Here is a 16,794-nt window from a genome sequence, read left to right as displayed (position 1 = left end):
TGTCCAAAGAGTGTGTGGACTTAATAAATATGGTTCATCTGTATTTTTCCTGATTAAAAATATAATGAGAAGATTGTAACAATACAGATGAAGAGGAGGCAAGCTAGGGTTGGGGAGGTCTTCCGTAAGTCTTCCGTTTCATGACATTTGGGAATGTGGAAGTTAAGGGGTTGCAGCCACCTCATTTTTGGTTTGATACACTTTCTCTCAAATTCCAGACCCAGTAAGGAAGTCGTCTTGCTTTTCAAAAACTTAAGCTGGGGTATACACCATGGGAAACAGTCTGTGCCACGGACCTGATGGAGCAGGATGAACATGGCTTGGAGCTGGGAATTTCTATCGTAAACTCTCAGATTTCTTGGGTTAAGTAAATCATCAGCTCTCAAAGGCTGTTACTTTGGCAATAAGCATTGCTCAGGTGATTTTTCAGATCAGAAAGAAAGGAGGCAGTATTGGCTATAGCTGGTTTTTGTCTTTCAACTGTGAAGATGTTGTTCACTTGTCTTGTGGGTTTAAAATTATCCTAGTTGGTTAAACCTGAGAGAAAGGTAAATTCTTTATCTATTTAAACACTAAAGCAAGAAACAAAGTAGTCAGAAAATATGTAGTTGTGGCAATGGCTTAATTCTTATTTATTTATTTTTGGCTCATGTTTTATATACTTAAAAAAAATTTCTAAGGGTAAACATGTAATTTATTTGATGAGTTTCAAAAACTAAGTGTTCTCCCGCTCTGAGTTTATTTTAATCATTTTTATTGTTTCTTTTCCTAAGATTAAGTTTTATGTGTGTGTGTGCACACGTGTATGTATTCTGGAGGTGCTTTTTCTTTTCTTTTTTTTTTTTTTTTTGAGACAGAGTTTTACTATGTTGCCCTCGGTAGAGTGCCATTGTGTCATCATTCACAGCAACCTCAAACTCTTGGGCTTAAGTGATTCTCTTGCCTCAGCCTCCCAAGTAGCTGGGACTGCAGGCGCCTGCCACAACGTCGGGCTACTTTTTTGTTGCAGTTGTCACTGTTGTTTAGCTGGCCCAGGCCCAGTTTGAACTTGCCAGCCTCAGTGTATGTGGCTGGCGCCATAACACTGTGCTACGGGTGCCGAGCCATTAGTAACTTTTTATTTTGAAATCATTTTAAACTCACATAAAAAGGGCAGAATTACTGAAATGGATTCTGGGATACCCTTCACTCAGATTCACCAATTGATATCACTAGGCCACATTTGCTTTGTCATCATTTTTCTATAAATACACATTAGTATTTTTTTTCCTGAACTGTTTGAGAATAGTAAGGTGCACACAGGCACCCTTTGACTCAAGAACATCCTTTTATATAACACAGTACCATTAACAAAATCAGGAAACCTAGACTGATATGATACCATGATCTAATCTGCAATTCATATTCAAATTTTGCCAAAAACTTTATTTTTAAGAAGATGACACTAGATGTATACAGTATAAAATGCAGCAAAAGGGAATCTTGCTCTTTCTCCCGTCCTCTTGTCATCCAGAGCTCTACTCCCTAGAGGCAAACCCATTTGGGACCTACTTTTCAATCTAATATTTATCTTTTATCTTTGGAAACTCTGAGTAAGCCACCAGCATAAATAAGGCAATTTAAAATAGGAAAAATCATTAGAACATTTTTTGAAGTTTAATAGCTAGGTATAGGTATCAATTATTTTAGCTAAAATGAAGTATAATTACAGAAGAAAAAAATATCAGATTTCCTCAGTATTATATGATTGAAATTTGATAAAATCAAATAGGTATTTTTAGAACAACTCTGTCATTTACACAGTTTTTCATGCATATTAGAATATATTCCTATCTTACTGAGTAGAATATTTTGAATATGATTAAATTTGGGGGACAAAAATTAAGGTTCACAGGGATTTACCCAGATTACATAAAACACTTTTATAACTCAATAATAAAAAGGCAAATAACCCAATTCAAAAGTGAGCAAAGGATCTGGACAGACATTTCTCCAAAGATATACCAGTGGCCTATAAACATAAGACAAGATGCTCACCGTCATTAGTCAGAAGGAAAATGCAAATTACAACCACAATGAGATTCCACTTCACAAAGACCAGGATAGTTAGGACAGAAAAGACAGACTAACACTGGCTGAAGGGGAGGTGGGGTCACTGGAGCCCCATTCCCCCCCCCGCCATTGCTGATGGAGATATAAAATGGTACAGATGCCTTGGAAATTGGTTTGGTGGGTCCTTAAACCCACATGACCCAGCAATTCCACTCCCAGATATATACGCAGGAAAAATGAAAACATACCTCACAAAAGCCTGTAAATGAATGTTTACAGTAGCATTATTCCTAATGACTAAAAAGTGGAAACAACTCAAATGACCACCAATTGATGAATAAATAATTTATAAAATGGAGTATTATTTTACAGTAAAAAGAATGAAGTACCGATAAATGTCGTAACATGAGGAAAGCAGGAAAACGTTTTGCCAAGTGAAAGGAGCCAGTCATAGAGGACCACATATTGTCTGATTTCATTTATGCAAAATGTCCAAAATGGACAAAGCAATAGAGATAGAAAACAGACTAATGACTGCCAGCGGTGGGGGTTGGGGGTTCCTTTTTAGGGTGGTGAAAATATTCTAGAATTGGATGCTGATGATTGTCACACAACTCTGTGAATGTATGGAAACCCACTAAATTGTACACTTTAAATAGATCATCTTACGCTATGTTTAAAGCAAAAATGAGGCTCATAAACATCTAAAGAACATGATTCTAAACTCAATCTCTCAGGACACAATATTGGAATTATCAGGAAAACTCATAAAATATTATTTTAGGTCACATGCACTTTAATACTATTTTGAATAAATCTCTTTGTTAGTCACCAGTCATTCAAAAACATTGATAAAGGAAAGAAAAAATTATACCCAGCCTGATGACACAGAAGAGTTCGTTTCTGAGATTTGGCTCTAAGGAGAAGACACCATGAGAGCAAGTCTGTCTGTTTAGCCTGGGGAACCATCCACAGTGTCCCAGGGCCAGGTGTCACACAGGGCAGGGGCTACAGGACCTTCATCTTCACTCCTGTCCAGCCCAGAGGTTGCACAGTCTGGATCTCAAACCCAGTCTGGCTGGAAGAAGCACATTGTGAAGAACAGATTTCTTTCTTTTAAAGTTTGAATTATTGCCAAATTAAGAAACAGGAAATTCCCACAAAAACTCAGTTATTCCACAGCTTCTTTTGAGAAACCAGCAAAGCTGCCAACTGTAAGCCCACAGTAGCAACGAGATTGTGGCTGCCTTCCCAGATTGGGCATGTCCTCTGCATGAGTGCAGGGGTCCCCAACATGCTCTTTGGCAGCACACTCAGCCTGCCGCATCCTTTGCACCAGCCCTCCGTGTATCTGTCAGCCCAGCATCTCTGCTTCCAAGATGAGGCCCAGCGAGGCGCAGTGACCTGCCCACGGTTACACGGTAGGTAGCTGAATAGAGTTAGGATCTAAACACTGTTTTCCCTTTTACTACCTTTCTCTACTGTCATCTCTGCTGGAATTTTAGACATCTGCCATTGTAGAACCCAAGATATTGCAAAATAATCACGGCAAAAACAGATACAGCATTTGATGTTTGATGTAAGTTGTGAAAATCTTTGTTCTTTTGGTAAGGGTAACAATGAACAGAAACTTTTGAGGAAACGTAGGCAAAATATGCTTTCCAAGCAACATTAAAAATGGATATCAATATTTAGGTGGGTGACAGCAAGATGGCGGCCAAGTAACAGCTTCCCTGCAACTGGGCATGGTGAGTCTGGGGAGATAAGACTCCAGGCATTTCTGGCTGGTGGGATCTGCCTATAATCATCCCTCTGAGGATACATGGAGTCAGCGAGAGACTTCTGAACCCCAAGAGGAGGACAAAAACATTGGAAAACTGGCAAGTGGTTGCGTGTGTTCGATTGACCTAACCCCGCCGGCAGCCGTAAGCATAAGCAGCAGCGAGACTGCAAACCGGAAAGGCCTTACTTGTGAACTGTTTCAGTGTTTTTGGACTTGGCACTCAGTTGAACTGCCTTGGGGAGAGCTTGAGCAGGAGTGCAGAGAACTTTGGGCATTGTCTAGGGCCCCAGACTGAGCCACTGAGCCAGATGGAGCTAATAGTGTTGGCTGTGGGCCGCAGGGAACCATTGTGAGAGAACTGCCCCGGTAAGCTCTGCCTTCAGGTTTGCAGAGCAAGGATCTGGCGGGAGCTGGTAACCTAGTGACTAAGAAGCCTAATGGCGGGGACTGAGCCGCCTTACAGCCTTAACCCTCAGGGGCAGAGTGAGACCAGTTTTGGCACACTGAGTAAGTGGATAGCCACTTCAGTAGTGATCCCAGTGACAAGCACTTTCCTGGGAAAGCTTCTGCTTAGCCAAGTTTAGAAGTTTAAAGTGCCTTTTAAGAGGGCTGATGAGAGATTTAGGGTGTCCATCCTGTGGGGTTTGAGAAATCAGTGGAGGCCTCCAGTCATATCAGCACTGTGATTAACATCTCATACCCCAGAAGACCACCTGTTGCCCAGACAATATTCAATAAGATATATATACTGCTTTGTTTCTGATTGTTTTCTTTTTGGTGGTGTTGTTTGTTTTTTGTTTATTCTATTGTTGTTGTTGTTTTGTTTTTAATTTCAACCTTTTCTGTACAGATTTTTTCTTTTCTTTTCCTTTCTTTTCTTTCTCCATTTTTCTAGTTTAAATACAATTTCCCACTGCTGCCTTTTTCAATAACTAGAACTTCATTTCTGCTAGTGTTTCTACCCCTATTATTTGGCTTTTCAACCAATTTTATCCCGTAAGTTTCCTGTTTGTTTGTTTTGGTTTGATTTATAGCATTTCTGTCTTTCCTCTCTACTTGGTGGAGGTGGGGTACTGTGTCCGATCAGGTTAGCAAAGAGCTGCTGACTTCAAGGGAACCACCCAACTGGGCACCCCCAGAGGTTGGGGTTTTTTTTAAAGATTGTGTCAAAGTACCCTACCGTGTACCTATATTTCTCTATCACCCTCTTTCTGTGCCTCTCTTATTTTTGTCAATATTCCCTTTTACCCACCCCCTCTCCTTTCTCTATTTTCTTTTTGTTCTTTCTTTCCTTCTCTTTCTTCTATCCCTTCTTGCTCTTCAACCTTCTCATCCTTCTGGTCCTGTACCAAAAGGACTCATTGAAACTTTAGTCCACAGGCATGGGAACTTAAAGAGCAAGAGGAAGTGAAAGGAAAATTAGGGCAAGGAAACAGATAAAAGAAATCACTCATGAGGAAGAATCAGCAGAAAACTCCAGGCAACATGAAGAACCAGTCCAGGGCACCCTCTCCAAGGGACCACGAGGTAGCTGCTGCAGAGGATTCTACCTATAAAGAAATGTTAGGAATGACAGAGCAGGAATTTAGAATATACATGATGAAAACAATGAAGGAAAATAGAAAGAAAATAGAGAATACAAAGAAAATAGAAAAAGGAGAGGGGGGTGGGTAAAAATGATGGAAACAATGAAGGAAACTGCTAATAAAGTGGAAAATAACCAAAAGGAAATAAAAAAACAGAATCAAATAAGAGATGAACGATATGAAGAATATAGAAAGGATATAGTGGAGCTGAAAGAACTGAAGCAGTCAATTAGGGAACTTAAAGATGCAATGGAAAGTATTAGCAACAGGTTAGATCATGCAGAAGAAAGAATTTCGGAGGTAGAGGACAAAGTTCTTGAGATAACTCATACAGTTAAAGAGGCAGAAAAGAAAAGAGAGCAAGCAGAACGTTCACGGTCAGAATTATGGGACTTTATGAAGCATTCCAACATACGAGTTATAGGAATCCCAGAAGGGGAAGAAGAATGCCCCAGAGGAATGGAAGCCATACTAGAGAATATTATAAATGAAAATTTCCCAGATATCACCAAAGACTCTGACACACTGCTTTCAGAGGGATATCAGACCCCAGGTTGCCTCAACTCTAACCGAGCTTTTCCAAGACACATCGTGATGAACCTGTCCAAAGTCAAGACAAAAGAAAAAATTCTGCAAGCTGCCAGGAGTAAGCACCAGTTGACCTACAGGGGCAAATCCATCAGAGTGAATGCAGACTTCTCTAATGAAACTTTGCAAGCAAGAAGACAATGGTCATCTACCTTTAATCTACTTAAACAGAACAATTTCCAGCCCAGAATTCTGTACCCTGCTAAGCTAAGCTTTAAAATTGACGGAGAAATCAAATCATTTACGGATATACAAACATTGAGGAAATTCGCCACAGCAAGACCAGCTCTACAGGAAATACTTCAACCTGTTCTACACACTGACCATCACAATGGATCAGCAGCAAAGTAAGAACTCAGAAATTAAAGGACAGAACATAACCTCCACACTGATGCAAAAGATAAAACGAAGCAATGGACTCTCACAAAATAAGATGAATAGAATACTACCACACTTATAAATTGGCTTGAATGGCTTGAATTCCCCACTGAAGAGACACAGATTGGCTGACTGGATTAAAAAACACAAGCCATCCATTTGCTGTCTGCAAGAAACATACCTGACTTCAAAAGACAAATTAAAACTCCGAGTAAAGAGTTGGAAGACAACTTTTCATGCAAATGAAATTCAGAAGAAAAGAGAAGTTGCAATCTTATTTTCAGATACATGTGGATTTAAAGCAACTAAAGTCAAAAAAGACAAAGATGGTCACTTTTTATTGGTCAAGGGAAAAATACAACAAGAAGACGTTTCAATTCTAAATATTTATGCACCCAATTTAATGCTCCCAGATTCTTGAAACAGACCTTACTCAGTCTGAGCAATATGATATCTGATAATACCATAATAACAGGGGACTTTAACACTCCTCTTACAGAGCTGGACAGATCCTCCAAACAGAAATTAAACAAAGATATAAGAGATTTAAATGAGAACCTAGAACAACTGTGCTTGATAGACACATATAGAACACTCCATCCCAAAGATAAAGAATATACATTCTTTTCATCACCCCATGGAACATTCTCCAAAACTGATCATATCCTGAGACACGAAACAAATATCAACAGAATCAAAAGAATTGAAATTCTACCTTGTATCTTCTCAGACCACAAGGCACTAAAGGTGGAACTCAACTCTAACAAAAACATTCGACCCCACACAAAGGCATGGAAATTAAACAACCTTCTGTTGAATAACAGATGGGCGCAGGAAGAAATAAAACAGGAAATCATTAACTGCCTTGAGCATAACAACAATGAAGACACAAGCTATCAAAACCTGTGGGAATACTGCAAAAGCAGTTTTGAGAGGAAAATCTATCGCATTCAAAAAACAGAAAGAATGCATCAACAAACTCACAAGCCATCTTACAGAATTAGACAAAAAGAACAATCTAAGCCTAAACCCAGTAGAAGAAAAGAAAAATCCAAAATCAAATCAGAGATCAATGAAATTGAAAACAAAAGAATCATTCAAAAAATTAATGAAACAAGGAGTTGGTTTTTTGAAAAAATAAATAAAATAGATAAACCATTGGCCAGACTAATGAGAAATAGGAAAGTAAAATCTCTAGTAACCTCAATCAGAAATGATAAAGGGGAAATAACAACTGATCCCACAGAGATACAAGAGATCATCTCTGAATACTACCAGAAACTCTATGCCCAGAAATTTGACAATATGAAGGAAATGCATCAATATTTGGAATCATACCCTCTCCCTAGACTTAGCCAGGAAGAAATAGAGCTCCTGAACAGACCAATTTTAAGGACTGAGATCAAAGAAACAATAAAAAAGCTTCTAACCAAAAAATGTCCTGGGCCAGATGGCTTCACACCAGAATTCTATCAAACCTTCAAGGAAGAGCTTATTCCTGTACTGCAGAAATTATTACAAAAAATTGAGGAAGAAGGAATCTTCCCCAACACATTCTATGAAGCAAACATCACCCTGATACCAAAAGCAGGAAAAGACCCAACCAAAAAGGAGAATTAAAGACCAATTTCACTCATGAATGTAGATACAAAAATTCTCAAAAAAATCCTAGCCAAAAGATTACAGTTTATCATCAAAAAAGTCATACACCATGATCAAGTAGGTTTCATCCCAGGGATGCAAGGCTGGTTTAACATACGCAAGTCCATAAACGTTATCCACCATATTAACAGAGGCAAAAATAAAGATCATATGATCCTCTCAATAGATATAGAAAAAGCATTCGCTATAATCCAGCATCCTTTTCTTTCTTTTTTTTTTTTTTTTTGAATTCAGGAAACTTTATTGATGTTACATGACAAGGTGGGGCTCCTTAGGCCCCTCTTGTTCTTGAGGGGGTCTGGTGTGGAAACTGTCGAGGGGAGATTCTCAGTGAGGTGGGGGACTGAGTAGGCAGGGGCACCCCAGCAGCTAAGGGCCTTTCTCTTCCTCTCGTGCTCTGGCTGGGGCTTGTGGTCTGGGGGTTCTTACTACTTGGAGGCCATGTGGGCCATAAGATCCACCACCCTGTTGCTGTAGCCAAATTCATTATCATACCAGGCAATGAGTTTGACAAAGTGGTCGTTGAGAGCAATGCCAGCCGCAGCAACAAAGGTGGAAGAATGGGTGTCACCGTTGAAGTCAGAGGAGACGACCTGGTGTTTGGTGTAACCCAGGATGCCCTTGAGGGGGCCCTCTGATGCCTGCTTCACTACTTTCTTGATATCATCGTATTTGGCAGCCTTCTCTAGACGGCAGGTGAGATCCACGACCGACACGTTGGCAGTGGGTACCCGGAAGGCCATGCCAGTAAGCTTCCCATTCAGCTCAGGGATGACCTTGCCCACAGCCTTGGCTGCGCCAGTTGAGGCAGGGATGATGTTCTGGAGAGCCCCGCGACCATCACGCCACAACTTCCCAGAGGGGCCATCCACAGTCTTCTGGGTGGCAGTGATGGCATGGACTGTGGTCATGAATTCCTCCACAATGCCGAAGTTGTCATGGATGACCTTAGCCCAGGGGGCTAAGCAGTTGGTGGTGCAGGAGGCATTGCTGACAATGCAGAGGCTGTTTTCGTACTTCTCATGGTTCACACCCATCACAAACATGGGGGCATCAGCAGAAGGGGCAGAGATGATGACCCTTTTGGCACCCCCCTGTAGGTGAGCCTCAGCCTTCTCCATGGTGGTGAAGACACCAGTGGACTCCACAACATACTCTGCGCCTGCCTCACCCCATTTGATTTTGGTGGGATCTCGCTCCTGGAAGATGGTTATGGGATTTCCATTGATGACAACCTTCCCGTTCTCAGCCTTGACTGTGACATGGAATTTGCCATGGGTGGAATCATACTGGAACATGTAGACCATGTAGTTGAGGTCAGTGAAGGGGTCATTGATGGTGACAATATCCACTTTGCCAGAGTTAAAAGCAGCCCTGGTGACCAGGCGCCCAATACGACCAAAACCGTTTATTCCGACCTTCACTTTCACCATGGTGCCTCAGGGATGCGGCTGGTGCTGCACTAGAAGAAGTGGCTGTCTGACGAACGGGAGGACCAGAGAGCCCCAGCATCCTTTTCTAATTAGAACACTGAAGGGTATAGGCAAACTGATTGAAGCTATCTATGACAAACCCACAGCCAATATTTTACTGAATGGAGTAAAACTGAAAGCTTTTCCTCTTAGAACTGGAACCAGACAAGGTTGTCCTCTGTTACCTTTTCTATTCAACATAGCGCTGGAAGTTCTAGCCAATACAATTAGGCAAGACAAGGAAATAAAGGGAATTCAAATGGGAGCAGAGGAGGTCAAACTCTCCCTCTTTGCTGACGACATGATCTTGTACTTAGAGAATCCCAAAGACTCTGGTGGGAATGCAAATTAATACATTCCTTTTGGAAAGATGTTTGGAGAACACTTAGAGATCTAAAAATAGATCTGCCATTCAATCTTACAATTCCTCTACTAGGTATATACCCAGAAGACCAAAAATCACATTATAACAAAGATATTTGTACCAGAATGTTTATTGCAGCCCAATTCATAATTGCTAAGTAATGGAAAAAGCCCAAGTGCCCATTGATCCATGAATGGACTAATAAATTGTGGTATATGTACACCATGGAATATTATGCAGCCTTAAAGAACGATGGAGACTTTACCTCTTTCATGTTTACATGGATGGAGCTGGAACATATTCTTCTTAGTAAAATATCTCAAGAATGGAAGAAAAAGTATCCAATGTACTCAGCCCTACTATGAAACTAATTTATGGCTTTCATATGAAAGCTTTAACTCAGTTATAACCTAAGAATATGGGGAAGGGGGAGAGGGAGGGGAGGGAAGGGGGAGGATGGGCAGAGGGAGGGTGATTGGTGGGATTACACCTGTGGTGCATCTTACAAGGGTACATGTGAAACTTAGTAAATATAGAATATAATTGTCTTAACACAATAACTAAAAAAATGCCAGGAAGGCTATGTTAACCAGTGTGATGAAAATGTGTCAAACTGTTTATAAAACCAGTGTTGGTGGGTGGCGCCTGTGGTCAAGTGGGTAGAGTGCTGGCCCCATATGCCGGAGATGGCAGGTTCAAACCCAGCCCCGGCCACAAAAAAAAAAAAAGAAAAAAGAAAAAAACAAACAAACCAGTGTTGGTGCCCCATGATCGCATTGATGTACACAGCTATGATTTAATATTAATGAGAAAAAAAAAAAAAGAATCCCAAAGACTCAACCACAAGACTCCTAGAAGTCATCAAAAAAATACAGTAATGTTTCAGGATATAAAATCAATGTCCACAAGTCAGTAGCCCTTGTATACGCCGATAATAGTCAAGATGAGAAGCTAATTAAGGACACAACTCCCTTTACCACAGTTTCAAAGAAAATGAAATACCTAGGAATATACCTAACGAAGGAAGTGAAGGACCTCTATAAAGAAAATTATGAAATCCTCAGAAAGGAAATAGCAAAGGATATTAACAAATGGAAGAACATACCATGCTCATGGATTGGAAGAATCAACATTGTTAAAATGTCTATACTTCCCAAAGCAATCTACCTATTCAATGCCATTCCTATTAAAATAGCAACATCGTACTTTCAAGATTTGGAAAAAATGATTCTGCGTTTTGTATGGAACCAGAAAAAACCCTGTATAGCTAAGGCAGTTCTTAGTAATAAAAACAAAGCTGGGGGCATCACCATACCAGATTTTAGGCTGTACTACAAAGCCATAGTGGTCAAGACAGCATGGTACTGGCACAAAAATAGAGACATAGACACTTGGAATCGAGAAAACCAGGAAATGAAACTAACATCTTACAACCACCTAATCTTTGATAAACCGAACAAGAATATACCTTGGGGGAAAGACTCTCTATTCAATAAATGGTGTTGGGAGAACTGAAACTGGACCCACACCTTTCCCCACTCACAAAAATTGATTCAAGATGGATAAAGGACTTAAATTCAAGGCATGAAACAATAAAAATCCTCAAAGAAAGCATAGGAAAAACACTGGAAGATATTGGCCTGGGCAAAGACTTGATGAAGAAGACTGCCATGGCAATTGCAACAACAACAAAAAAATAAACAAATGGGACTTCATTAAACTGAAAAGCTTCTGTACAGCTAAGGAGACAACAACCAAAGCAAAAAGACAACCTAAACAATGAGAAAGGATATTTGCATATTTTGAATCAAAGAAAAGCTTGATAACTAGCATCTATAGAGAACTCAAATTAATCCACATAAAAAAAGCCAACAATCCCATGTATCAGTGGGCAAGAGACATGAATAGAACCTTCTCTAAAGAAGACAGACGAATGGCTAATAAACATACAAAAAAATGTTCATCATCCCGATCTATTAGAGAAATGCAAATCAAAACCACCCTGAGATACCATGTAACTTCAGCAAGCATGGCCCACATCGCAAAATCTCAAATCTCATCTGCAGATGCTGGCATGGATGTGGAGAGAAGGGAACACTTGTACGCTGCTGGTGGGACTGCAAACTAGTACAACCTTTCTGGAAGGAAGTATGGAGAAACCTCAAAGCACTCAAGCTAGACCTCCCATTTGATCCTGCAATCCCATTACTGGGAAAAAAGGGAAAAAATCCTTTTATCATAAGGACACTTGCACTGGACTGTTTATTGCAGCTCAATTTACAATCGCCAAAATGTGGAAACAGCCTAAATGGCCACCAACCCAGGAATGGATTAACAAGCTGTGGTATATGTACACCATGGAATACTATTCAGCTATTTAAAAAAAAATGGAGACTTTACATCCTTCGTATTAACCTGGATGGAAGTGGAAGACATTATTCTTAGTAAAGCATCACAAGAATGGAGAAGCATGAATCCTATGTACTCAGTTTTGATATAAGGACAATTAATGACAATTAAGGTCATGGTGGGGGTGGGGGAAGGGGAGAGCAGAGAGAGAAAGAAGGAGGGAGGGGTGGGGAAAAGAAGAGCAGAGAGAGGGAAGGAGGGAGGGGGGTGGGGCCTTGGTGTGTGCCACACCTTCTGGGGGCAAGACACGATTGCACGAGGGACTTTACCTAAAAAATGCAATCAGTGTAACCAGGCTTATTGTACCCTCAATGAATCCCCAACAATAATAAATGAATAAATAAATAAAAATGGATATCAATATTTAATAAAAACAATAAAGCTATTAAGCTCCCAACAGTTTAATATTTAAATAAAATTACACATATAAAGGAATTTGGTAAAATATACAGCCCTGTATAAATAATTAGGCATTTATTTAGCAATGTATCATTAAATATATTCTGTGAAAGCTAAGTAACCAATAAATTAATCTTTATATTAGTTATCCTCATGAAGTATCTATCAAGTTGAGATCAGAGTACAGAACTGGTGGATTACTTTTCTTAAAATCTTAGACTGGATACTATCTACTACCTAAAAAGGGATGAGAATACATTTTTAAGAAACAGACATCTGAACTGATACAGCATTAATAGGTTGAGCATGAGATTTAGAATCAGATGAATTTGACTTTGAGTTCTGGCTTTTTCACTTAGTTGTATGTGATACGGGTTAAATTTTTTAACTAGTTAAAAAATGAGCTCTAGTTTCCCAGATGTAAAATGAAAATAATAATACCAAAAAAAAAAAAAATCAGGTTAGGTGATCAGTGACAATGAAGGTACAATGCAAATATTTACTGAGCACCCGCCTACTTGCACATTATACTCTGAGTCTACGATGTATCAGAGATCAAAACAAACAAAAGTCTGTGCCTCACGGAACTTACTTAGTATTGAAGAAGACAGACAATGAGATAAATAATTAAAATACATATTATGTTGATGAAAAGTGTTAAGAAAGGGCAGCTCCTGTGGCTCAAGGAGTAGGGTGCTGGCCCCATATACCGGAGGTGGTGGGTTCAAACCCAGCCCCGGCAAAAAAAAAAAAAAAAAAAAAAAAAGTGTTAAGAAGAAGAAAAAAAAGCACAGAAAGGAGATGGGAAGTGAGTGAGTGGCACAGGCCATCTCCGGAAAGCAAACTGTCCTTTCTCTGTCCTCACAGGATCTCAGGCATGAGTTGGACCCTCCCCAGGACACACAGAGTACCCTGCAAAGTGCCCCATAGAAGCCCATTTTGCTGGGCTGGGAAAGACACCTCCGATCGCCAACAGTTCTCTGTAAAGATCACATTCCACCTGCCAACTCTTTTCTCGCCAGCCTCCTTTAAAGGCCAGAGGTGGGCAGTTAGCTAAGGCTAACTGTACCACTCACTCCTTTGCAAGTGCTACATCTCACACTTTCATTTGGGGCCTTCACAGACACACATACTAAAAATATTTCACTTTAACATGGTTACATTATTTTTAGCAAAGAGATTAGTAAAGGTTATACACATGATTGCAGAAGAAGGTGCTTCTTTCCTAATCAAATGTTTCACGTAGGGTATAAAATATTATCTGTGCTTGAGAACCTATTTATGCATGCATGAATAGGTATATGTTCACTGTTGCTTAAAAAATAATAGCATATTATTAAAAGAATAAAGAGATAATGTGAAAATAAGCTATCTATCCCAATGCATCCATAGTCCACAGCAAATTCCTCCTCCCTTGAAGAGGTAGTAAAGGTCAGACATGTTCTAGAAAGGGTTTCATTTAAGTATCTGTGACACATGTCAATTTAATATTCATTTCTCTTTAGTTCTGGCATTAGGGAATATCCCACTCCTTTAAATCATATTGGTGATTTCCTGGGCACAAGCCTATTTAGAACAATTTCTAATTTCTCTGTCTGAGGTTCTATTTCAGGGGTCACTTGTAAGCAAGGGGATCTCTCTTGGGAGGAACGTCCTCAAAATCCAGCGGTCAGGTCAGAGTGCACACATTCCTCTGAATCACCACTTGGGAAGATTTATTTCTAGAAGCAACTTTACCTAACTAGTGTTAAGAGTCTGGCTGCTCGCCTAGGGTCTGCACCCTTGAGTTTTGCACAATTCCCTCAATTCAGACCGACTCAGGGCTAATCATGCCTAATTTGCAACAAGCTACACAGGAAACTGGTCATCTACTCAGTATGCTCTTCCCTGTTCCAAGCACGGGAGCTGCCAATGCTCCTCCTTGGCCCTGTGCTCCGGTCTCTGCACAAGTGACAAGCTCTTCATAGGTGAGGGCAGGACAGGAGGAAGAACTTTGTGTCCTGGCTCTCCCTCCAGGATGTTAATGAGGCTCTGATGCCATGTGGGCTTCTCTGTCATTTACCAAAAATGTTTCTTTCTGTTACCAGCAACATTAGTTTGGCTTCACTGGAGAGCATGAGCCTGGCTGGACTGCTGAAAATAGTCATCGATAATTTTATAGCCCGGAACACTCGGATTTCTGTTTGTAGACCTAATGAGTGTTTTACAGCCAAATCTCATGAGACTATTTGTTCAGGGAACATATGGTACTATCCAGTTTTTGTCTTTTAAAAGTCATCCTCTCACTGCCTTAATTTGTTTTAATCAAAGTAATAACATCATAACATGTCACACAACACAGATGACTTCTGATGGAAAGTAGTGACCTCCTGCCCCCACGTCCTGCCCTCAGCCACCCACTCTGGTGTAGTTCCTTTCACGATTTCTTTTTTTTTTTTTTTTTAATTTTTCCTGGTGATTTCTTTCACAGCTTTTAATGGATCAGGGAATAAAAGACATTCTCAACCAAAGGCAGAGTGTCTGTTGCTTGGCTATGAAGGATGTTTACCCCCTTAAAATCTGCATTTTCTCCCAAACTTTGTCATTTCTAATGAATCTATTTTTAATTGTGGACAACATGCTTAATAACCTTTTTTATTCCATCAACCACATACTATACATCCTTTAATTTCTCATATTATTTCATTTTTGTTCCTGCTTTCCCTTCTCTCTCTGTATTAGACAGACTTAAAAAACTCACTTTCATCTCTACTTCATCATGGCTGTTAAGATTATATTCTACTTTGTAGTTATAAGAACATTTTTCCTGGATTGGTGCCTGTAGCACAGTGGTTAGGGTGCCAACCACATACACCAAGCCTGGAGGGTTTGAGCCCCGCCCAAGTCTGCTAAACAACAATGACAACTGCAAAGAAAAAAAAAAAAATAGCTGGGCATTGTGGTGGGTGCTTGTAGTTCCCGCTACTTGGGAGGCTGAGGCAAGAGAACCGCTTAAGCCTAAGAGTTGGAGGTTGCTGTGAGCTGTGATGCCATGACACTCTACCCAGGGTGACATAGTGAGACTCTGTCTCAAAAAAGAAAAAAAAAGGACATTTTTCCTGCTTTGTCCATGGATTGGCTCTAAAATTAGAAAATTAATACACAGGGTTTACATTATTATGACCATGTAAATATTGTTTACTGACCAGCCAACAGTGAGTTAGGGTCATTTTTCTTTCTTTGGGTTCAAAGTCATGATTTCTGGGCCATGCAAAGATAAACGTTCCCAACATTAAGTTTAAATGGAGTCTTCTTCCCCTTACCTTTGCTTAAATTCATGACATATTTCAGGCTGCTTCACGATAGGAGCTTTTTGCCCTTCAGAAACTGACTGATTGCCAGGTGGGGAAAAATCCCCAGAGAACATCCGGGCAGAGGGCAGAGGGCAGAGGGCACAGGGCAGAAGGCTAAGTTGCAAGCCCTGCTCATCTGGTTATTAGTTACCATGCTGGGCAAGACATGGCTCCTGTCTCACCTGGAAATGGGTAAGAGATCTGTGCAGCCCACTTCACAGGGCCCTCCACAAGATGAAGTTGGAAACTACAAGAGAAAGAAAGGCCAAAAGCTCTTCTGTAGAAGTGAACGGAATATCAATCTGTTCCCAGGGGCTTTGGTGAGGTCTGCTTGCACAGACGGATTTATTGCAGACCTTGGAAAGGACCCTTTTCTACTATTCTAAGTTTAGCTACCAGATCATTAACTGATAACAAATGTAGACAGGAGAGCTCTACTTGTAGAGAAAACCCAATAAGTACAGCCTGGTCTCACTTAATGGCTACAAAGACCATTAGTCCAAGACCCTCGCTCTGCTTCTGGTCAAGCCCATTCTGGTGTGTCCGAGGCACTTCTAAAGGGATGGGCGAACCAGCAGCTGTGCCCCACCAGAAAGAGCTCACCTTTGGTTGGGACGGGTGTATAGGGCATGGATATCCCCCCACACTGGCACAACAGTTCCTATTTGCAGCCTGACAGTGTCAGCGCACAGTCTAGCTCACAGCCCTGCCTGGACGGAGCCTCTCCTTCATGCTGAGCTCCTCGGCTGGGTGTGGGGGCGAGTCCATA

General features: G+C 40.5%; 2 protein-coding genes across 2 annotated transcripts in view; both read right to left on the bottom strand.

The window, feature by feature from the left end:
- The window catches only part of PIP5K1B (phosphatidylinositol-4-phosphate 5-kinase type 1 beta), a 303,995-nt gene that overhangs the window by 14,274 nt on the left and 272,927 nt on the right, over positions 1 to 16,794 (bottom strand). The window lies entirely within an intron of this gene.
- LOC128573959 (glyceraldehyde-3-phosphate dehydrogenase-like) lies at positions 8,259 to 9,550 on the bottom strand. The gene has a single exon (XM_053574523.1). It carries the CDS (start codon positions 9,480 to 9,482, stop codon positions 8,478 to 8,480), a length of 1,005 nt encoding a protein of 334 aa, XP_053430498.1. The 5' UTR covers positions 9,483 to 9,550; the 3' UTR covers positions 8,259 to 8,477.

The sequence above is a fragment of the Nycticebus coucang genome, chromosome 2 (assembly GCF_027406575.1).
Source record: "Nycticebus coucang isolate mNycCou1 chromosome 2, mNycCou1.pri, whole genome shotgun sequence".
Lineage (NCBI taxonomy): Eukaryota > Metazoa > Chordata > Mammalia > Primates > Lorisidae > Nycticebus > Nycticebus coucang.
The sequence above is the reverse complement of the archived record's forward strand: the minus strand, read 5'-3'. Positions and strand labels throughout refer to the sequence as shown.

What these genes read in the sequence shown, in the direction of transcription:
- LOC128573959 (XM_053574523.1), bottom strand. Translation starts at nt 9,482, where the DNA reads ATGGTGAAAGTGAAGGTCGGAATAAACGGTTTTGGTCGTATTGGGCGC.